Source organism: Salvelinus alpinus, chromosome 39 (assembly GCF_045679555.1).
Source record: "Salvelinus alpinus chromosome 39, SLU_Salpinus.1, whole genome shotgun sequence".
Taxonomy (NCBI): domain Eukaryota; kingdom Metazoa; phylum Chordata; class Actinopteri; order Salmoniformes; family Salmonidae; genus Salvelinus; species Salvelinus alpinus.
The window spans coordinates 9,268,500-9,290,909 of record NC_092124.1 but is presented as its reverse complement, the minus strand read 5'-3'; the positions used below and the strand labels follow the sequence as shown (position 1 = coordinate 9,290,909).

Sequence of the window (22,410 nt, the reverse complement as noted above, 5' to 3'; positions counted from 1 at the left end):
TTTGTATTGGTTGGGTAACTCTATGGTAGCTGAGGAAGGCTAGAACCAGGTCCAGGCCCAGTCTTTGTATGAACCCATTCTTCTCTGAGAACCTCTTCCAACAGTGGGTACAGGCAACGGCCTCTCCCGTGTGGATCTTCATGTGTATCTTTAGAACCTCTTCTCACACCGGGGTCAGCTGTAGGGTTTCTGTCCTGTGTGGACCCTCTGGTGCCTCTTCAGACTGGACGAGTGGGAGAAACAGTCCGGGCACAAGTGGCAACCGAATGGTTTTTCCATCGTGTGCATCCTCTGGTGGATCTACACCTGTTTGGGGAAACGGAAGGCTTTCCCACAGAATGAACACAGGAATCATTTCTCTTTGGCGCTGCCACCTTTACTGATTCTTTCTCTACTACTGTCACGTGTCAATGGGCTTGTGTAGCCACTCAGTGTTGAGGCACTGTCATTGTCTGAGGTCTGGTTTAACATAGGGAGAGTGTGAAGAGGACGAAGGCCAGGAAGTGTCTGTGTTGTCGCAGGATCCATGTTCCAGTTGATAGATCCTATAGAAGGCAGGCTGAAGGTAGCATCTGTTAGGGGGTTAACCTGAGGTGCCATCAGTCTCTCTGAATCACAACCATAGGAGCAGGATGGAGCATCGCTAGCCGAGTCTGTGTCTGTTCTCTTCAGCCGCATACGGACACCTCCCAGTCCCTGCAGACCAATTCTACGCCTTGCCCTGATCTCAGCCAGTCCTGGTCTCAGTTCAGTTGTTGTTTTGTGTTCCACTGTCTGTTTTTGGTTGTTATTAACAGTGTTGTTCCCCAGCCCAGAGTTGAGGACACTGTCCCATCCACTGACCTCCACTATGTCATCTCTAGTCCTGGCCTGCTCAGTGATGTTGTCGCAGGGTCCATGTTCCAGTTGATAGAACCTATAGAAGGCGGGCTGGCCATGGTCTCTACCAGTCTGTTGTCATGGAGACTAAGTTTGGATGTTTTGTGTTTGACTGTCTGTTTCTGATTGTGGTTAACAGTGTTGTTCTCCAGCCCAGAGTTGAGGATGCTGTCCCATCCACTGACCTCCAGTTCTGGTCTGCTCGGTGATTCCGTCCCCTGGGCCCTTGGCTACACCCGTCTGGGTCTGGGAATCCAAGATGGCCACCCAGATGGCAAGAATCGTGCAAGCAAACAGGCGGGCCACAAATAAACAAATAACAGCGCAGTTCAACAGTGGTGTGCAGAACGACATCTCACAATGCACAACTTGTCGATCCTTGTCACAGAGTGGCTATTGCAGCACCGGGTTCCACTCCTATCAGCTAAAAACAAGAAGATGAGGCTCCAGTGGGCACGCGATCACCAACACTGGAGGAGGGAGAAACATTGCCTGGTCTGACTAATCCCGGTTCCTGTATGAGTCCATGGACCCATCCTTCCTGGTGTCAATGGTACAGGCTGGTAGCGGGGGTGTAATGCCGGCCAATCTGCAACAGCTGCAACAGATGCCATCGCGTCAGCATGGACCAACATCCACGTGGAACGTTTCCAACTTGTAGAATCTGCGCCCCGAAGACTTCAGGCTATTCTGGAGGCAAAAGGGGGTCCGACCCGGTACTAGATGGGTGTACCTAATTAACTATGTTTCCCTTACCTTGCTCCTCCCATCTTTAGTCCACTCAGCAGATCAATAGTCTGGTCAGTCTTCTATTGACTCTTTCACCAGCAGCAGATCAGGCTTCCCATCCTCCATGTCTACTTCATGTGCCCTTGACCCAGGCACTCAACCCTAACTGCTCAAAGTCACTTTGAAGCTACAGCAACAAGATTATGTCAATTTGTTTTTGCTGTTCTCCAAATAGCATTTTAGAGTGTTAAATTGTGTAGAAATGCAGTAAATAAGCTTAACTATTATAGAAATTCCATGACCATGGTTCCCCAGACCCTCCTCACATCCCTCTTCCTTCAACAGCAGCACCTCTGGACCCTCCTCTTGGAAGAGACAGGTGATACAGATTACACAGACATACACTCCCTCAGGTACTTACACACAGATAATAAACACACTTTAAACATTTAGTGTTTGCCCATCATCACTACGTTTGAGTCCTACACTGTAGTTACAGAATTACTTCATTGTTGTTAAACCCATCATGGTGGACATAAACATTGCTGTGGGTAAAAATAAGTAAGCTGTGATAAGTCAAAAGTCAGACCAACCTGACTAACTATTTTGACATGTACAGTAGGTTTGTTAGTATTATTTAGTAAGTTATTTGCTTATAAAGCACTGTTTTGTGTATGCAGAATAGGGTGAGATCAGATATGATGTATGTTAAAGGGAGTCTCAATTAAAGTCTTAGAATTTAAAAGTTCCATTTTGTGTTTATTAAACATAAACACGTTTGAAATACACCATATGAAAACCACATCAACAAAAAATCTGCATGAACTTAATAAACTGTATAAATTCTCATTAAAAGTGTCTTGGGGGAAAAAACAAAAGTAGTTGAATGGAAGTAATGAAATAGGCATTTGTGAACATCATATAGCCTACACAGTACAAACACAATATGTAACAGAGTTTTTAGGCTTATATACCTTATATATCACACAATGTCTGGATGCAATATTCTACCCAGGAATATTCAACACTGAAATCTGTTACTCTTGTTATTCCAAATGGATCTGTGGATCTTTTCTGCTGACAACAATAAAAAGGTGTCTTTGTCTTTAATACAGGGTTTGATCTAAACGTCTAACGAGTGGAATGGTTATTTTCTATGTTATAGAGTGGAATGGTTTTTCTGCTGGTGTATCATGAGGTAGCTCCTCTCAGAGAACCTCTTCCCGCAGTCCGTACAGGTGAACGGCCTCTCTCCCGTGTGGACCTTCAGGTGCATCTTCAGGTTGCCAGCCTGGGCGAAGCGCATGTGACATTGGGTACAGCTATAGGGTTTCTCCCCTGTGTGGACCCTCTGGTGCCTCTTCAAGTCACCAGCCTGGGCGAAGCGCATGTGACACTGGGTACAGCTGAATGGTTTCACCCCTGTGTGGACCCTCTGGTGCCTCTTAAGGCTGGACGAGTGGGAGAAGCGCATATGACACTGGGTACAGCTGAAGGGTTTCACCCCTGTGTGGACCCTCTGGTGGATCTCCAACTTCTGGGGGCAGCTGAAGCTTTTGTTACAGAACATGCAGAGGAACCGTTTCTCATTACTATTGTCTGATGTTGCTCCCCCTGCCTGAGCCTTGGCCCTTTGGTCCTTCGAGTTCAATACCTGATTGAAAAGGATGTTGCCGTGTGAATCGGAAGGCCCCATTGTCGTGGACACTGGGTCGCGATCCCTGAGAATGTGTAAAGGGGAGTGGGTGGTGAAATTTAGATTTGTCCCTAAGCTTCCACTGTAATCTAACAAATCTCTGCCCTGTGAGTGCCTGTCTCCTAGATGACTATCTGCATTCCATGTGGGAGGAGCGTCGCCCTCCACTTTCACAGTCACCTCATCTACCACTATAACCTCCTCTTTCTTATCTAGGCACCCTTCAGAGTATACACTACTACTGTACCGGTTCCAGTCCCCTCTAGACAGATCAGTCTGTGTCTCTAAACCCAAGGGCATGTTGCCAGGGTCCATCTCTGTATTGTAAGAACAAGACGGATCATTGCCAGTCTCTAACGCGTCACCTGCATCTCGATGGCAATGAACTGTCCTCGGGCTTGGGTTACCGTAAAGTAAATACTCTGAGCTGGGAGCAGGAGGACAGCCCAGTGGCCCCAGCCCCAGTCGCTCTGAGTCTGACCTGTGATCAGATCCTGTGTGTAAAAGCCTTTGTGTTACAATTAAAGTATCTGTGTCGGTCTCTGACTTGAGGACAGCGTTCAGCGTTCCACTGTCCTCTGTGATGTTGGCTTTGGTCCTGGGCTGGGGCGAGGCGGTGAGGTACTTCGTGGATAAAGGGGATGCCACTCCAGCCGCTGCTTCAGTCTGGATGTTTCTGTTTTGTTGTGGGTTGTCTTTTTCAGTCCTCTCCTGCTTGACCAGAGACGATCCTCCAGGACCTGCAGCCACTGCATCTACAGACTGACACAAGAAGAGCAGAAGTTATTACCGGTACATGAGTTGAATTGGTTAACAATGTCATAGGGAAGTCTCACAAGCTATAAATTAGGATGTGCATGTAGGCAAGCAAATATATATATTTTTTAACCTTTATTTAACTAAGCAAGTCAGTTAAGAACAAATTCTTATTTACAATGACGGCCTACCCCGGGCCAAACCCTAACCCGGACGACGCTGGGCCAATTGTGCACTGCCCTATGGGACTCCCAATCACGGACGGTTGTGATACAGCCTGGGATCGAACTAGGGTCTGTAGTGACGCCTCGAGCACTGAGATGCAGTGCCTTAGACCACCGCGCCACTCGGGAGCCCCGAAATAAACTGGCCACATTTTATGTACTGCAATTTTTGTTACACTATTACACTAACCTCTATCACCATAATGTGCTGGGATGAGTTTCCACTCCCCTCATCAACAGTGATTGGTTGGTCATCTCTCCATGTCTTGTCTCTCACTGGCTTCACAAAGCTCCTGTGGCCTCCAGAGAGATGTCCTTCACCAGAGAGAGTGATTGGGGAAAAGAGGTGGTTAGGTTAGCTACTGTCAATGCTCAACGCTATATAGTTCACCATTGACAGTTTTGACAGTGGTTATGTCCGAATGCCCATACTTGCGTCCTAAATAGTATGCCGTTTGAGTATGCAAAAACAAAGTGTAATAGTATGCGACATTTCAAAAATCTAGTATACTTTAAATACTAATTTCGCCTTTGACAACAGCTGATCAATTAGATAAGGGGATGCGCTACCGAAATCAACGAATAGCGTGAAACAACCCAATCGCGCATGATGCATTCTATTTTCGCATACTGAGAATGCATGTGAATTTTCGATGATCGAGATGGTTTAAATGCCAGGATGTTATACTCATCTCAGCTCTTTATCTAGTAGAATTAGATGCACACTTTCCCACAATGCATTGGAAGAGGTGAGCTGCGAGTGATTTGCCCTATTTCTCTTTGAGTAGCCAAACAACAAGTAGGTTACTTAATTGGGAAGATGTAGATTTTGTTCTCAAAATAATTGAGTATTGAATCGTAGGCACTACATTGTTGAAAACAGAAGGTTTTTTTCACCCAAAGACGACTTCTGTTTTCTCATTGAAAAGTGCTTCTTGTTCTCTTGGCCATCGTCAGAGCTTTTAAACTAAATACTACACCATCTTTTGATTTCTGAACGTGTCAGCACAGGGGATTCGGGATGTGGCTGCGTTATTAATGTCATGTTAACCAGGCCTTTTGATTTTAACATATGGATTGTTTTAGTTTTGCAGGCTAGACTACCTATTTAATGATCTAATGTATGGATGCAGCCTTACCAGTGATTCTGATCTCGTTCCCAATGATCAGTGCTTTAGTTTTATGTTGCTGTCCAGGGGTTCTGAATTTGCGATGCATCCGACTGTCCACGTTTTTCTGTGCAATAGCCTTTTTATTTGAACATTTGATGTGTGTACTAGGTTATTTGATTTAATTTATATACAGTGCATTCGGGAAAGTATTCAGACCCCTCAACTTTTCCCACATTTTGTTACATTACAGCCTTATTCTAAAATGTATTTAAAAAATCTTGCCCTCAATCTACACACAATACCCCATAATGACAAAGCGAAAACAGGTTTAGACATTTCTGCAAATATATTAAAAAATAAAAACTCCCAAAGGTGCTTCAACAAAGTACTGAGTAAAGGGTCTGATTACTTATGTAAATGTGAGATTTCAGTTTTTATTTTTAATAGATTTGCAAAAAAATACCTGTTTTTGCTTTGTCATTATGGGGTATTGTGTGTCGATTAATAAGGCAGAAACAAAACCCAATTTAATCAAATTTAGAATAAGGCAGTAACGTAACAAAATGTGGGGTCTGAATACTTATCGAATGCACTGTATGTTACAGCATTTTGGTTTCACTAATAAATATGTTGAAATGGAACCTAATTCTGTTTATGTCTTCAGTTTTAAATAGGATAGATGGGCTATGGCAGGGGTAAGCAACCCTGTTCTTTATGGTATGTATTCATTTGTGGATGTCGTTTTGTTGCTAACCTTACTTTGCTACCTGACAACTTTACGGTTTTTACTTTTTAATTACCTTTTATATTTTTAGTTTTTCCCTCGCTCGACTTTTTTCATTCAACTTTTCACTCCGGACGCTTTATCTGGACGTGGTTCGTCAGGACCTCCACCAGCTGAAGCTAAGTAGTAACATTAACATGTGCCTTCTAATTGCAGTCGCTGTACTCATAATATACAGGAGAACGAAGCCCAGCTTCAGACGCAATCGTTAGGCAAGGGTAATTTCAGTGTAGGAAAGGATGAAACAGCGTCTGTGCCACCAGTAAGTACAGATAGTAGTATAAATCCCCTCGCACAGTCCCCGCAGCCGGACAATTTTCTCATGGCTTCTGGAAGGAAATGCTGTAGGAATGCTCAACCGGTGTCGCTCATTCAGCCGACAGAAACTTTCAACCGGTTCTCCCCATTAAGCAGCGAGTCGGAGTCAGAGGCCGAGCCTTCTCTGGTCTCTACTCCTCCCGTAACGGGATCTGAGACACCGAAGCCTCCCACCATTAGCTCTGACAAATTTTAAACCCTAGTCATTGGCGACTCCATTACCCGCAGTATTAGACTTAAAACGAATCATCCAGCGATCATACACTGTTTACCGGGGGGCAGGGCTACCGACGTTAAGGCTAATCTGAAGATGGTGCTGGTTAAAGCTAAAACTGGCGAGTGGGCTATGGGGATATTGTTATCTACGTCGGCACCAACGATGTTAGGATGAAACAGTCAGAGAGCTTCAGCGTGTAAATCAGCTAGAAAGATGTGTCGGCATCGAGTAATTGTCTCTGGCCCCCTCCCAGTTAGGGGGAGTGATGAGCTCTACAGCAGAGTCTCACAACTCAATCGCTGGTTGAAAACTGTTTTCTGCCCCTCCCAAAAGATAGAATTTGTAGATAATTAGACCTCTTTCTGGGACTCACCCACAAACAGGACCAAGCCTGGCCTGCTGAGGAGTGACGGACTCCATCCTAGCTGGAGGGGTGCTCTCATCTTATCTACAAACATAGACAGGGCTCTAACTCCCCTAGCTCCACAATGAGATAGGTTGCAGGCCATGTAGCAGGCTGTTAGCCAGCCTGCCAGCTTAGTGGAGTCTGCTACTAGCACAGTCAGTGTTGTCAGCTCAGCTATCCCCATTGAGACCGTGTCTGTGCCTCGACCTAGGTTGGGCAAAACTAAACATGGCGGTGTTCGCTTTAGCAATCTCACTGCAATAAAAACCTCCTCCATTCCTGCCATTATTGAAAGAGATTGTGATACCTCACATCTCAAAATAGGGCTACGTAATGTTAGATCCCTCACTTCCAAGGCAGTTATAGTCAATGAATGAATGAATGACTGATCCTAATCTTGATGTGACTGGCCTGACTGAAACATGGCTTAAGCCTGATAAATTGACTGTGTTAAATGAGGCCTCACCTCCTGGTTACACTAGTGACTATATCCCCCGCGCATCCCGCAAAGGCGGAGGTGTTGCTAACATTTACAATAGCAAATTTCAATTTACAAAAAAATAGACTACGTTTTCGTCTTTTGAGCTTCTAGTCATGAAATCTATGCAGCCTACTCAATCCCTTTTTATAGCTACTGTTTACAGGCCTCCTGGGCCATATACAGCGTTCCTCACTGAGTTCCCTTAATTCCTATTGGACCTTGTAGTCATGGCATATAATATTCAAATTTTTGGTGACTTTAATATTCACATGTAAAAGTCCACAGACCCACTACAAAAGGCTTTCGGAGCCATCATCGACTCTTTGTTTTGTCCAACATGTCTCCGGACCTATTCACTGCCACAGTCATACTCTGGACCTAGTTTTGTCCCGCGTAATAAATGTTGTGGATCTTAATGTTTTTCCTCATAATCCTGGACTAATCGGACCACCATTTTATTACGTTTGCAATCGCAACAAATAATCTGCGCAGACCCCAACCAAGGATCATCAAAAGTTGTGCTATAACTTCTCGGACAACCCAAAGATTCCTAGATGCCTTTCCAGACTCCCTCCGCCTACCCAAGGACGCCAGAGTACAAAAATCGGTTAACCACCTAACTTAGGAACTCATTTTAACCTTGTGCAATACCCTAGATGCAGTCGCACCCCTAAAAACCAAAAACATTTGTCTTCAGAAACTAGCTCCCTGGTATACAGAATATACTTGAGCTCTGAAGCAAGCTTCCAGAAAATTGGAACGGAAATGGCGCTACACCAAACTGGAAGTCTTCCGACTAGCTTGGAAAGACAGTACCGTGCAGTATCGAAGAGCCCTCACTGCTGCTCGATCATCCTATTTTTCCAACTTAATTGAGAAAAAGAACAATCCAACATTTATTTTTGATACTGTCGCAAAGCTAACTAGAAAGCAGCATTCCCCAAGAGAGGATGGCGTTCACTTCAGCAGTGATAAATTCATAAACTTCTTTGAGGAAAAGATCATGATCATTAGAAAACAAATTACCGACTCCTCTTTACATCTGCCTATTCCTCCAAAGCTCAGTTGTCCTGAGTCTGCACAACTCTGCCAGGACCTAGGATCAAGGGAGTCACTCAAGTTTTTTAGTACTATATCTCCTGACACATTGATGAAAATAATCATGGCTTCTAAACCTTCAAGCTGCATACTGGACCCTATTCCAACTAAACTACTGAAAGAGCTGCTTCCTGTGCTTGGCCCTCCTATGTTGAACATAATAAACGTCTCTCTATCCACCGGATGTGTACCAAACTCGCTAAAAGTGGCAGTAATAAAGCCCCTCTTGAAAAAGCCAAACCTTGACCCAGAAAATATTTTTAAAACTAAATCGGCCTATATTTAATCTCCCATTCCTCTCAACAATTTCAGAAAACCTGTTGCGCAGAAACTCACTTCCTTCCTGAAGACAAACAATGTATACAAAACGCTTCAGTCTGGTTGTAGACCCCATCATAGCACTGAGACTGCACTTGTGAAGGTGGTAAATGACCTTTTAATGGCGTCAGACCGAGGCTCTGCATCTGTCCTCGTGCTCCTAGACCTTAGTGCTGCTTTTGTTACCATCGATCACCACATTCTTTTGGAGAGATTGGAAACCCAAATTGGTCTACACAGACAAGTTCTGGCCTGGTTTAGATCTTATTTGTCAGAAAGATATCAGTTTGTCTCTGTGGATGGTTTGTCCTCTGACAAATCAACTGTAAATTGCAGTGTTCCTCAAGGCTCCGTTTAAGGACCACTATTGTTTTCACTATATATTTTACCTTTTGGTGATGTCATTCGGAAACATAATGTTAACTTTCACTGCTATGCAGATGACACACAGCTGTACATTTCGATGAAACATGTTGAAGTCCCAAAATTGCGCTCCCTGGAAGCCTGTGTTTCAGACATAAGGAAGTGGATGGCGGCAAATGTTCTACTTTTAAACTCGGACAAAACAGAGGTGCTTGTTCTAGGTCCCAAGAAACAAAGATCTTCTGTTGAATCTGACAATTAATCTTGATGGTTGTACAGTTGTCTCAAATAAAACTGTGAAGGACCTCGGGGTTACTCTGGACCCTGATCTCTCTTTTGACGAACATATCAAGACTGATTCAAGGACAGCTTTTTTCCATCTACGTAACATTCGAAAAATCTGAAACTTTCTGTCCAAAAACGATGCAGAAAAATTCATCCATGTTTTTGTCACTTCTAGGTTAGACTACTGCAATGCTCTACTTTCCAGCTACCCGGATAAAGCACTAAATAAACTTCAGTTAGTGCTAAACACGGCTGATAGAATCTTGACTATTGATCATATTACTCCAGTGCTAGCTTCTCTACACTGGCTTCCTGTTACGGCAAGGGCTGATTTCAAGGTTTTACTGCTAACCTACAAAGCATTACATGGGCTTGCTCCTACCTATCTTTCCGGTTTGGTCCTGCCGTACATACCTACGGTCACAAGACACAGGCCTCCTTACTGTCCCGAGAATTTCTAAGCAAACAGCTGGAGGCAAGGATTTCTCCTATAGAGCTCAATTTTTATGGAATGGTCTGCCTATCCATGTGAGAGAGGCAGACTCGCTTTCAACCTTTAAGTCTTTATTGAAGACTCATCTCTTCAGTAGGTCTTATGATTGAGTGTAGTCTGGCCTAGGAGTGTGAAGCTGAACAGAAAGGCACTGGAACAACGAACCGCCCTTGCTGTCTCTGCCTGGCCAGTTCCCCTCTCTCCACTGGGATTCTCTGCCTCAAACCCTATTACAGGGGCTGAGTCACTGGCTTACTGGTGCTCTTCCATGCCATCCCTAGGAGGGGTGTGTCACTTGAGTGGGTTGAGTCATTGACGTGATCTTCCTGTCCGGGTTGGTGCCCCCCTTGGGATGTGCCGTGGCGGAGATCTTTGTGGGCTATACTCGGCCTTGTCTCAGGATGGTAAGTTGGTGGTTTGAATATATCCCTCTAATGGTGTGGGGGCTGTGCTTTGGTAAAGTGGGTGGGGTTATATCCTGCCTGTTTAGCCCTGTCCGGGGGTATCGTCGGACGGGGCCAGTGTCTCCCGACCCCTCCTGTCTCAGCCTCCAGTATTTATGCTGCAGTAGTTTGTGTCGGGGGGCTAGGGTCAGTCTGTTATATCTGGAGTATTTCTCCTGTCTTATCCGGTGTCCTGTGTGAATTTAAGTATGCTCTCTCTAATTCTCTCTCTCTCTCGGAGGACCTGAGCCCTAGGACCATGCCTCAGGACTACCCCAGTCCACCTGGCCGTGCTGCTGCTCCAGTTTCAACTGTTCTGCCTGCGGCTATGGAACCCTGACCTGTTCACCGGATGTGCTACTTGTCCCAGACCTGCTGTTTTCAACTCTAGAGACAGAAGGAGCGGTAGAGATACTCTGAATGATCGGCTATGAAAAGCCAACTGACATTTACTCCTGAGGTGCTGACCTGTTGCACCCTCGACAACCACTGTGATTATTATTATTTGACCCTGCGGGTCATCTATGAACATTTGAACATCTTGGCCATGTTGTTATAATCTCCACCCAGCACAGCCAGAAGAGGACTGGCCACCCCTCATAGCCTGGTTTCTTCCTAGGTTCTGGCCTTTCTAGGGAGTTTTTCCTAGCCACCGTGCTTCTACACCTGCATTGCTTGCTGTTTGGGGTTTTCTGGGTGGGTTTCTGTACAGCACTTTGTGACATCAGCTGATGTAAGAAGGGCTTTATAAATAAATTTGATTTGAATCACCCATTACGTATGATATGTTACGAATTTGCAAAACATATATGCTATGAATTCTAGCTAGGGGGCTAGTTGGCTAACATTAGCTAGGCTAGGGGTTAGGGTTAAGAGTTAGGTAAAAGTGTTAAGGTTAGGGGAAGGGTTAGCTAACATGCTATGTAGTTGCAAAGTACCTAAAAAGAAGTAAGTAGTTCAAGTTGACAATTAGCTAAAATGCTAAAGTTGTCCGTAATGAGATTCAAACTCGCAACCTTCGGGTTGCTATATGTTCGCGTTATCCAACTAAAAATTTTGCCATAAGTAACCATCTGCCTTATGTAACCATACCAAACATAACCTATCATACTAATTTGGTCTCCCAGATTTACATTTTACTATGTTACATCTAGTCTATGAGACCAGGCTGACCCCTGGGCTACAGTGTAGGTCGAATGTGACAAGTTAACTATAACCAGCCTGAGTAGGCCTATTCTATTTAGAGAAATTAATCGATTTGGAAATTAGCCATTATCAAGTTGGTTAATGTAATCTCTGTTGAATTTGTAAAAATCCACCGCACTCAGTCCTGCCCCACCTACTCAGCCAGTCAGGAGTAGCTACTGCGTTGCGGCCGTTGCATACTGCATTCTTTTTTACTAATGGTACTTGCTAAATAGTATGCGACGATGAGTACACAGTATGCAGTTTAAGTATGGTATTCGGACATAGCCACTGTCTAGAATTGTCACGGATGTAAGGTAACACTTCGCAAAACTTCTTGATATACTATTTATAGATTGATTATGTTCCATGCATCATCTTATTTTCATTGAGTAAATAAATGCAGTAAATAAAAAAATATGGCTTATGTAACAGTATAACTTTAGACCGTCCCCTCGCCCCGACACGGGCGCGAACCAGGGACCCTCTGCACACATTAACAACGGTCGCCCACGAAGCATCGTTACCCAACGCTCCACAAAGGCCACGGCCCTTGCAGAGCAAGGGGAACCACTACTTTGTAAGTCGCTCTGGATAAGAGCGTCTGCTAAATGACTTAAATGTTAAATGTTACTTCTAGGTTTCAGAGCAAGTGACGTAACTGATTGAAACGCTATTAGCGCGTACCCGCTAACTAGCTAGCTATTTCACATCCGTTACATTTAGAATATGATATTGTCTTTGTGCAAGATTGCTAAGTAATCAGGGGAATTATTGCATACTATTCCAAAACTGTCAAAGACCCAATTCTGGTTAACTATGTGGTTAATAACGCATCTAAAGTCACACATGCGCAGAGGGGAACGGGGCAACAGGCCCAGAAGCCTCGTCCTGCAAAATGTACCTCTTGCCATCCCTCTGTATTGGTCGAGGATCTTGACACTACTGGGACGACTGGCGAGGACGCGCTCTCGCATTGTCCTCTCTGCACGATCCCGTGCCACCTTCAGTTCCAATATCTGTAGTTTCCTCCGCAATGTCCTGTTTTCTTTCTGGCTTTGAGTTATTTCCAAACGAAACACTGCATAGTCGTCGTCTACGAGTTTACAGATCTCTGCCACGGCTGCATTCGCTAGCACCTCCATAACGGAGGCTATTTGAGTGTGAAAAACCACACAGTTAGCCATTGTTAGTAGCTAGCTAGCGTTACCTAGATAACATCTATCAGTATTTTGAGTTCCAGGGTTAATACATGTCTAAATAACAACAAAAACGCTTAACCTGGAAATTGTTCTTGGTCGTTCTTGATTCCGTTTACTTCTTCTTTGGTAGATTGGCGGTCTTAAACGTTTAAGGTGCATGCCGCCACCTACTGTGCTGGAGTGCGTGGTCAATCACGATTCTCAAAGCTCTACTTTGATAGAAAAGAAAGCAAACCCATAAAACTAAATCCTCATACTACTAAGAAAATAAAAAAGAGCCATACTAACTTCCAACAGACCTTCTCCCATCCCCCAAATCCCTTCCAACCCCCCCCAACCTTAATGATCCTACACTTGAATATCTCACTCTCCTCAACATACGTGTAACAATACAACACATGCTCCACTGTTACATCAACCATGCACTCCAGACGCAAAGCATTATGCTTACCGAACACAAACTGTAACTTCCTAATCTGACCTTTGAACCTTGGTCCACTGACCTTTCTTTAGAGGGCATATAAATCCTGGCCCTTGGGCTCAGAGTCCCACCTCTTCTGCCACACATCTATCAAAATGGCTCTGATCTTACATTTGGCCTCACCTCTACCCAGTGGTAGAGTTCATCTGTTTGTCTTCTACATTCAGTATTTGAATATCTAATTCAGGAATGTATACGCCTGTTCCTGTGCGACCACTATCTGGGTTGTTTACTTCTTCATGTGATTTTCCGTCAGACTGGACACTTTGATGCGTATTGCTGCTGTTCACAGGTCAGAGTGTGAATTGTACATTTTGGTCCCAAAAAGAGAGAAAAGGGGAAACATTTAAATTGCACCACTATCTAACTCTGCACCTATACACTATCCCCCAAAACCCACCACCCCATCCCATTACTTTGGCCCCAAGAGATCCTACATCAGGCCGCCGGTCTGGGAGGATGGAACCCCTTCCCTCAAAACTCCCTGTAGATGTTCTGTACTAAAATCTCTCACACCCTAATATTTCTCTGCTGCTGCAACTACCACATCTATCTTTGATTTCTGTGATTTCCGCTCCTTCAGTGCAGTGCAGTTGATCACCATGGCTATAAACGCAAGACATCCAACCTTTCTAAAACGTATCCTCTCTGGATCTCTTTCATTCGCTCTAAGTTATTGTCTAACTTGGTGGGAAAGTGGTCAAAGTAGCTGATTTGTGTCAAAAGTTGAATGTTGGAAGTCATGTCACAATGGGCCCTTTAGAATGCTGAGGAAATCCCATGAAAGTAGATGGACAAAAAGCTTAATAGTTTAAAAAGTATAAAATATATCAAACACTTGTTTTAAAGTATATGACAACTGTAATAATAGAGAACAGATGAAAATGAGGCACTGAAGTTAAGTAAATGAAAAATATATATATTTCACAACGTATTTGGACAACAGGGGGATGGATGTTCATGAAGTCCTCTCTGGGCTGGAGGAGGATCAGTGGGTAGAGGGACTCTCTGCCTGGAACGGGGAACCCCTTTCCCTCGGAGCACCTCTGACCCCAGGGTGGACACACATTAACTGAGCATAGCATACTGTACATCTATAATTCATTATTTGAAATGCAAATGTAGACCGTTCCTTTTATTTTGACTTTTTTTTATGCTAATGAAGACAGAACTAATGCAAGCAGTGAAATGTGATACCAATGTTTTAGTCAAGATTCATACCTGGGAGATGTCTGAAGTGAAAATGCAATACACTGGGTTGTGATAGCTTTAGTATCTCTGTAGCACATCTGACTGGAAGCAAGTTTGTGGTTGAGAAATTAACACTGGATCCAGCAGGGTATTATTTTCTGTGGTCGCAGCTTGTATCCACTGTGCGTACCCTCTCTTGTAGATGGGCTTGTCGATCTGGACAGCAGATCCTTGTGGAAGGAGTGTGTGTACTGGTCTCAATGATTTTGTGACTTCTTACCTGTAGAAAACAAAAAATGTGGCACTTCTAACAGACTGAGTCAGCAGGGCTATTAATGCAAAGTGAGACCAAATGTTGCTATGATAACCAGGGAAATGTCACCAACGAAGTTACATGAGTGGGAAGTTAGCGCAATGAAAGCAGTTGAAAGCAGTTGATGAGGTTACTAAAACAGCTCTCTATCCTTTTATTGGTAGAAACTATTCCTGTTCTGATTTCATATTTGAAAAGCAGAGGAAGACTTCCTACACTAACTTTTTGTCTAACTTCTTGGGAAAGTGGTCAGAATATCAGTTGTTCGTAAAAAAATTATGAGGTTACCAAAACAGCTGAATCGTTAGATATTTTTGCTCCGATTTCAGATTTGAATAGCAGAAAAGTAGAGGAAGAGTTCAAACACACACTTTTTGTGAAAGTGGTCAAAGTAGCAGATTTTTGTCAAAAGTTACATTGTTGTTTACAGTGAATATAATAGAATGTTGGAGGTCATGATGTCACAATGGACCCCCTTTAGAATGTTGAGGAAATCCCATGAAAGTGGATTTCCAATGCCTTGCAAAGAAGGGCACCTATTGGTAGATTGGTACAAATAAAAAAAGCAAACATTGAATATCCCTTTGAGCATGGTGATGTTATTAATTACACTTTGGATGGTGTGTCAATACACCCAGTCACTACAAAGAAACAGGCGTCCTACCTAACTCAGTTGCCGGAGAGGAAGGAAACCGCTCAGGGATTTCACCATGAGGCCAATGGTGACTTTAAAACAGTTACAGAGTTTAATGGCTGTGATAGGAGAAAACTGAGGATGGATCAACAACATTGTAGTTACTCCACAATACAAACATAAATTACAGAGTGAAAAGGGAGCCTTTACAGAATAAAAATATTCCAAAACATGCATTCTGTTTGCAACAAGACACTAACGTAATACTGCAAAACATGTGGCAAAGCAATTAACTTTTTGTTCTGAATACAAAGTGTTATGTTTCGGGCAAATCCAATACATTACTGAGTACCACTCTACATATTTTAAATCATAATGTTGGCTGCATCATGTTGATGGTATGCTTGTTATCTTTAAGGACTGGGGAGTTATTTCAGGATAAAAAATAAATTGAAATTGAGCTAACCACAGGCAAAATCCAAGAGGAAAACCTGGTGCAATCTGCTTTCCACCAGACACTGGGAGATTAATTCACCTTTCAGCATGACAACCTAAAACACAAGGCCAAATCTACACTGGAGTTTCTTACCAAGAAGACAGTGAATGTTCCTGAGTGGCCGAGTTACAGTTTTGACTAAAATCTACTTGAAAATCTATGGCAATACCTGAAAACGGGTTGTCTAGCAATGATCAACAACTACTTTGAAAGAGATTGAAGAATTTTGAAAATAATAAATGGGCAAATGTTGCACAATCCAGGTGTGGAAAGCTCTTAGAGACTTACAGCTGTAATCACTGCCAAAAGGTGCTTCTACAAAGTATTGACTCAGGGGTGTGAACACTTATGTAAATGAGATATTTCTGTATTTCATTATCAATACATTTGCAAAGATTTCTAAAAACATGTTTTGGAATTCAGGCTGTAACACAACAAAATATGGAATAAGTCAAAGGGTATGAATACTTTCACTGTATATTCCGGACTCTGACAAAGCTCGTACTAATATTTCTTAATTTCTACTTATATATAAATATATATTTTTAAACATTTATTTAACTAAGCAAGTAAGTTAAGAACAAATTATTATTTAAAATGACGGCCTACACCAGCCAAACCCGGACGACACTGGGCCAATTGTGCGCCGCCCTATGGGACTCCAAATCACGGCCGGTTGTGATACAGCCTGGATTCGAACCAGGGTGTCTGATGTGACGCCTTTAGCACTGAGATGCAGTGCCTTAGACCGCTGCGCCACTCGGGATTGTGTGTATTGTTTTGTATTACTTGGTATTAATTACTGCACTGTTGGAGCTAGAAACACAAGCATTTGGCTGCACCTGCGATAGCATCTGCAAATCTGTGTATGCGACCAGTGAACTTTGATTTGATTAGATTTGTTAAAGCGCTGTCGGGTGAATGCAGAACAGGGTGAAAACCACACATACAGACCTCAACTAAGAATCTGCATTAACTTGATAAACTGCATTCATTTTCTCATTAATAGTGTCTTAGGAAAAAAAAAAAAAAGTTGGTGAATGGATGTATAAAATAGGCATTTGTGAACAACTATATAGCCTACACCAATGGTCAATCTTCAACCAGTCAATCTTCAAGGCATTCCACACCAAACATTTCTGTAGAAAAACCGATGATAAAGGCTGTGATAAAGGCTTGCGCTCCTTCTTTAAAATTGTATATTTGTGTTGTGCTGTTGGCGGTTAAGCAAAGACTTCCCATTTTGAACCATTTCATTTGTCTGAAAGGACAAACCTACCAGGCAGACCGAGAGATCTGTGGCTAAATCGAGTGCGCCTACTGCACTGGCCAATCGGATAGCTCAAATCACTGTGCCTACAGAGCTTCCACAGTAAAGTTTGATACTAGCCTACGTAAGACTTAATAACTTTTAAAACCATGACCACAGAGACTGTCAAAGAATACAGTAAAGAGCTGCTGTTTTTATGAGTGAGTTCATGTAAAACAATTTAAAAAAGACATCTGCACCATTGCAAAACATAAAACGCTCTTCTCTACTACTTCCACTCGCGATGCAGCTGCAATGAATGAGTAGCCAAGTGTATTGCTAGCCCTGCGTTTTTTATTATTATTAGTCCATCGTCGTGTCTATTTTTAGAGGAATATTTCACTTTCTCTGGTCATAGGAACATGAATTTGTGCATGAGGCAGATGCGGCCATCAGGTGGAAGACGGTGTCCCCTCTCTCTGTTCAGTCTCACCAGAGGAAAGGTAGGAGAGAGCAGTGACTGTGAGAAGTGGACCCTCTGCTGTTCTCTCCCTCCACTGAGACTAATGCTATGTTCAAAACAACTGGGAACTCTGAAAAAATTGAGATCTAACTGGATTTTTTGTTTTTTCGAACGGTCATGAATTACAAGTCAGAAACTCTGGCATCTTTCTAGACCTCCGACTTTCCAACCTGAAGGTCACTGACATGATTTGACCTCGTTTTTTCCCCGAGTTCCCATTTGTATTGAAAGCACCATGACAATCAGATGCAGGTACCATCAGTCCAGTAAAATAAAAAAGCAAATTATTTCAATTTATGCTTAGCAAGTTGCTACACCAACTGATCTATTTTGTAAACAAAGCTTGACTTTTGAAATATGGTCTGAGAAGAACAATATTGGCAGGCCAGGCATATAGCCAGTATGCTGTGATAATGTATTAGGCCTACTGCACAAACCTCATTCTTACAGAACTGTTAAGTAATGTTTAAAAACAATTCTGAGCGATAGATCAATGAAAGTGATCTTGAATAGGTTGGTGACCACTGGCCTACACAGTACAAACACAATTTTTTTTAGGCACAATGCCTGGATGCAATATTCTACCCAGGAATATTCAACACTGAAATCTGTGACTCTTGTTAATCAACATTTTCTTCTGACAACAATGAAAGTTAATCTTTTAATGCAGGGTTTGATCTAAACGTCAGAAGCTATCGAGTCAAATGGTTACTTTCTATGTTATAGAGTGGAATGGTTTTTCTGCTGGTGTATCCTGAGGTAGCTCTTCTCTGAAAATCTCTTCCCGCAGGGCGTACAGGCGAACAGCCTCGTTTCAGTGTGGATCTTCAAGTGCATCTTCAGATGGTGCTGGTGGGAGAACCTCTTCTCACACTGGGGGCAGCTGTAAGGTCTCTCTCCTGTGTGGACCCTCTGGTGCCTCTTCAGGTCACCAGCCTGGGCGAAACACATGTGACACTGGGTACAGCTGAAGGGTTTCTCCCCTGTGTGTACCCTCTGGTGCCTCTTCAGGTTGCCAGCCTGGGCGAAGTGCATAGAACACTGGGTACAGCTAAAGGGTTTCACCCCCTGTTTTTTGCCAGATGTTGCTCCCCCTCCCAAAGCCTGGGCTCTAGCCCTGTCTTTTGAGTTCAATGCCTGATCCAAAAGGGCGCAGCTGTGTGAATCAGAAGGCCCCATTGACGTGGACACTGGGTCGCGATCCCGGAACGGGTGGACGACGTTTGGATTTGTCTCTAAGCTTTCCCTGTAATCTAAGAAATCTCTGCCTTGTGAGTGTCCGTCTCCTAGGTGACTATCTGCATTCCATGTGGGAGGAGCGTTGCCCTCCACTTTCACAGTCACTTCGTCTACGACTATAACCTCTCCTTTCTTATCTAGGCACCCTTCAGAGTATACACTACTGCTGTACCGGTTCCAGTCCCCTCTAGACAGATCATTCTGTGTCTCTAAATCCAAGGATACGTTGCCAGGGTCCATCTCTGTAGCGTAAGTACAAGACAGGTCATCAACGCCAGTGTATAACACCTCACCATCTCCACGAGAATGAACCGTCCTCTGGACCTGGTGAAATATCGGTAAGTATTCTGAGCCGGGAACAGGAGGACAGCCCACTGGCCCCAGCCCAAGTATCTCTGGGTCTGACCTGTGGTCAGATCCTGTGTGTAAGAGCCTGTGTGTTACAGTTAAAGTCTCAGTGTCCGTCTCTGACTTGAGGACAGCGTTTGGCGTTCCACAGACCTCCGTGACACTGCGTTGGGAACTGGACTGCGCTGGAGCGGTGTCCTCTGTGGCAACAGGGCGCGCTCCAGTCGGTCCAGACTGGATGTCTCTGCTTTGCTGTGGGTCCTCCTCTCCTTCAGACCTCTCCAGCTTGAACCCAGGACCAGCAGCCTCTGCATCTGCAGTCTGACACAAGAAGAGAGGAGGTTGTTACCAGTAAATTAGTAAAATTGGATAAATGTTGTAGGGAAGAAAGATTCACAAGCTCCCTTATGGCAGATAAATAAGGATGTACATGTAAGCAAGTGAATAGCCGGCCACATTTGATTCACAAAGTAACTGTAGTTTTTTTATGTAACACTATTACACAAACCTCTTTCACGATAATGGGCTGGGTTGAGGTTCCACTCCCCTCATCAGGAGTGATTGGTTGGTCATCTCTCCATGTATTGTGTCCCACTGGCTTCACAAAACTCCCGTGGCCTCCAGTGAGATGTCCTTCACCTGAGAGAGTGATTGGGGGAAAAGAGATGGTTAGGTTAGCTAATGTTAGTTAATGCTCAACGCTATATTGTACTCTATTGACAGTTTTGACACTGACTATAATTGGTAAGGATGTAAGATAACGCTTCTCATAAATTATTGATATACAATTTATTGAGAAATGTATTATGTTTGATGCATCACAATGTTTTCATTGAGTTAATAATAGGACATGCAGTAAATCAAGAATTTGATAAGAATATGGTTAGAATATCATATTGTGTCTTTGCTCAAGATAGTTAAGTAATCAGGCGAATTATTGCATACTATCCAAAAAATGACCAAGACCCAATTCTGAGTAACACATCTGAACACATGTGCAGAGGTGAACGGTGCGACAGGCACTGAGCTATATATGAACCGCGACAGTCCGCACAAGCTCGGCCTTCTGCAACATGTACAGTACCTCTTGCCATTCCTCTGTAGCGGTCGAGGATCTTGACACTACTGGGACGACTGGTGAGGATGCGCTCCCGTGTTACCCTCAGTTCTAGTAGCTGTAGTTTCCTCCGCAATGCCCTGTTTTCTTTCTGGCTTTGAGACATTTCCAAACGAAACACTGCATAGTCGTCATCTACGAGTTTACAGATCTCTGCCACGGCTGCATTTGCTAGCACCTCCATAATGGAGGCTATTTGAGTGTGAAAAACCATACTGTTAGCCATTATTAGCTAACGTTATGTGCTAACTAGCTGGCTAGCGTTACCTCGATAATCGATAACATCTGTCAACCAAGTGCTGTAAGTATGTGATGTTGTGCAGTTAAATTGTTCATTTTGAGTTCCATGGTGTTAATAAACGTATATATAACAACAACTCTAACGTGGAAATTGGTCTTGGTCGCTGTTCTTTTCCGGTTACACTTCTTCTTTGGGTTTTATGTCGAACTACACGCAAAAAGGTGTATTGTCGCCACCAACTGTGCGGAATGAAATAAAAGATCCCAAAATACTAAATTAATGTGGATAAAAATACTGACTACCCGAAAATCTCTCATCAACATGATCCTTTCTTCATCTGTTTAAATCAATAATCCATGTCTGATCCCTACACAGGCTCTGCAATAACCCTTGTAAATCTTCCGCTGTGAAACACTAAAGACCCAGATACTTTTCCTGCTGCAGCCACAATGAGTTCCTTTCTACTTGAGCTGTGCAGTTTCACAGCTGCAATGAAAGCCACAAAATCCACTTTCTTTACATACAGCAAGTCTGGTTCTCTTGGTTGACAAATAGGCCTATTGACTATGAGCATTGGTGCATGAACTACAGTACCATTTCTTCAACTTCACTTGCTCACTCAATTATGTTGATTGCCTCCGCATAGGAGCTCTGATGTACCGCCCTAACTTTTTCCACCTCAACCTCCTTCACCCTTACAGGGCACTCCACGAACTCTGGGCCATGATCCCAACCACAATTGCAACAAGGCCATTCTTCACTCTGATCTGTATACTCCACCCGTCTGCACACACTTGAAACATGGCCATATCCTATACAATTTTTACACTAATGTTTTGGTGATAAAAGCTCTTGCTGCGTAACTCATATACCCCAGCTTCACATGCGTAAGGAGGTGCTCATCATCAAAAAACAATAGAACCGACTAACTTTCTTCCAATCTTCTTTTCACCATGCAGGTCAAGCGACGGGCACTAACCACACCTGGGATTCCTGTCACAAGGTTTTCCTCCTGAACTTCCATCGACACCCTGGAGACACCCTACTCCGGAGTTCAAAGCACGATACTTCAGGTGACTCGATTCTTGTGAGACCCACTGCCCTCTTCCTCTGTTCCTCAGACACAAAATGAATTAAGCCCACTCCTGGTCACTGATTGAACTTTTACCAACATATGATTCACCCTCTTCGAGACCCCGAACGGATATCCCAGATAAACATCATCAAAAAATCTCATCCCAACAAGAAATGGATCCTTGTCGGATATATTATCATCCCCTTCAATTATTGACACTTTTTCATTCCATTCTTCGACACTACTGTTGTCCTTTCCTCTCCTTCAACTCCACTCGAAGCACTTTTCATTTCAAACTCGGTATTCACTTCTGCCATCACCGACGGCTACCTCTGTTGACTTCTTCTTCTTCTATGATATAATGGCGGTCCGCAAACAAACATTAGCTCGACATTTCTAATCCTCCTACCTAAGTAATTCTAAGAAAATGTAAAAAAGCCCTATTAACTTTAAATAGACCCTCCCCCATCCTCCAAACCCTGTTCAGCCTCAATAACCCTATACATCGACCATA

General features: G+C 43.5%; 2 protein-coding genes across 2 annotated transcripts; both read right to left on the bottom strand.

Annotated features, from left to right (window-relative positions):
* Positions 1-2,346: 2,346 nt before the first annotated feature.
* On the bottom strand, positions 2,347-13,109 carry LOC139566777 (uncharacterized). Its single transcript, XM_071388080.1, has 3 exons — positions 12,692-13,109; positions 4,475-4,599; positions 2,347-4,066 (listed from the first exon to the last, which is right to left on the bottom strand). The coding sequence occupies exons 1-3, from the start codon at positions 12,972-12,974 to the stop codon at positions 2,768-2,770; spliced, it is 1,707 nt and encodes a 568-aa protein (XP_071244181.1). The 5' UTR covers positions 12,975-13,109; the 3' UTR covers positions 2,347-2,767.
* Positions 13,110-15,697: 2,588 nt separating this feature from the next.
* LOC139566785 (uncharacterized) lies at positions 15,698-21,027 on the bottom strand. Its single transcript, XM_071388097.1, has 3 exons — positions 20,548-21,027; positions 19,972-20,102; positions 15,698-19,784 (listed from the first exon to the last, which is right to left on the bottom strand). Exons 1-3 carry the CDS (start codon positions 20,804-20,806, stop codon positions 18,597-18,599), a joined length of 1,578 nt encoding a protein of 525 aa, XP_071244198.1. The 5' UTR covers positions 20,807-21,027; the 3' UTR covers positions 15,698-18,596.
* Positions 21,028-22,410: the final 1,383 nt, after the last annotated feature.

What these genes read in the sequence shown, in the direction of transcription:
- LOC139566777 (XM_071388080.1), bottom strand. Translation starts at nt 12,974, where the DNA reads ATGGCTAACTGTGTGGTTTTTCACACTCAAATAGCCTCCGTTATGGAG. An exon ending in ATACAGAGGGATGGCAAGAG is followed by an intron (nt 4,600 to 12,691) that starts GTACATTTTGCA and finishes TCTCTGGTGAAG; the next exon opens with GACATCTCTCTGGAGGCCAC. An exon ending in AGCACATTATGGTGATAGAG is followed by an intron (nt 4,067 to 4,474) that starts GTTAGTGTAATA and finishes TTCTTGTGTCAG; the next exon opens with TCTGTAGATGCAGTGGCTGC.
- LOC139566785 (XM_071388097.1), bottom strand. Translation starts at nt 20,806, where the DNA reads ATGGCTAACAGTATGGTTTTTCACACTCAAATAGCCTCCATTATGGAG. An exon ending in CTACAGAGGAATGGCAAGAG is followed by an intron (nt 20,103 to 20,547) that starts GTACTGTACATG and finishes TCACTCTCTCAG; the next exon opens with GTGAAGGACATCTCACTGGA. An exon ending in AGCCCATTATCGTGAAAGAG is followed by an intron (nt 19,785 to 19,971) that starts GTTTGTGTAATA and finishes TTCTTGTGTCAG; the next exon opens with ACTGCAGATGCAGAGGCTGC.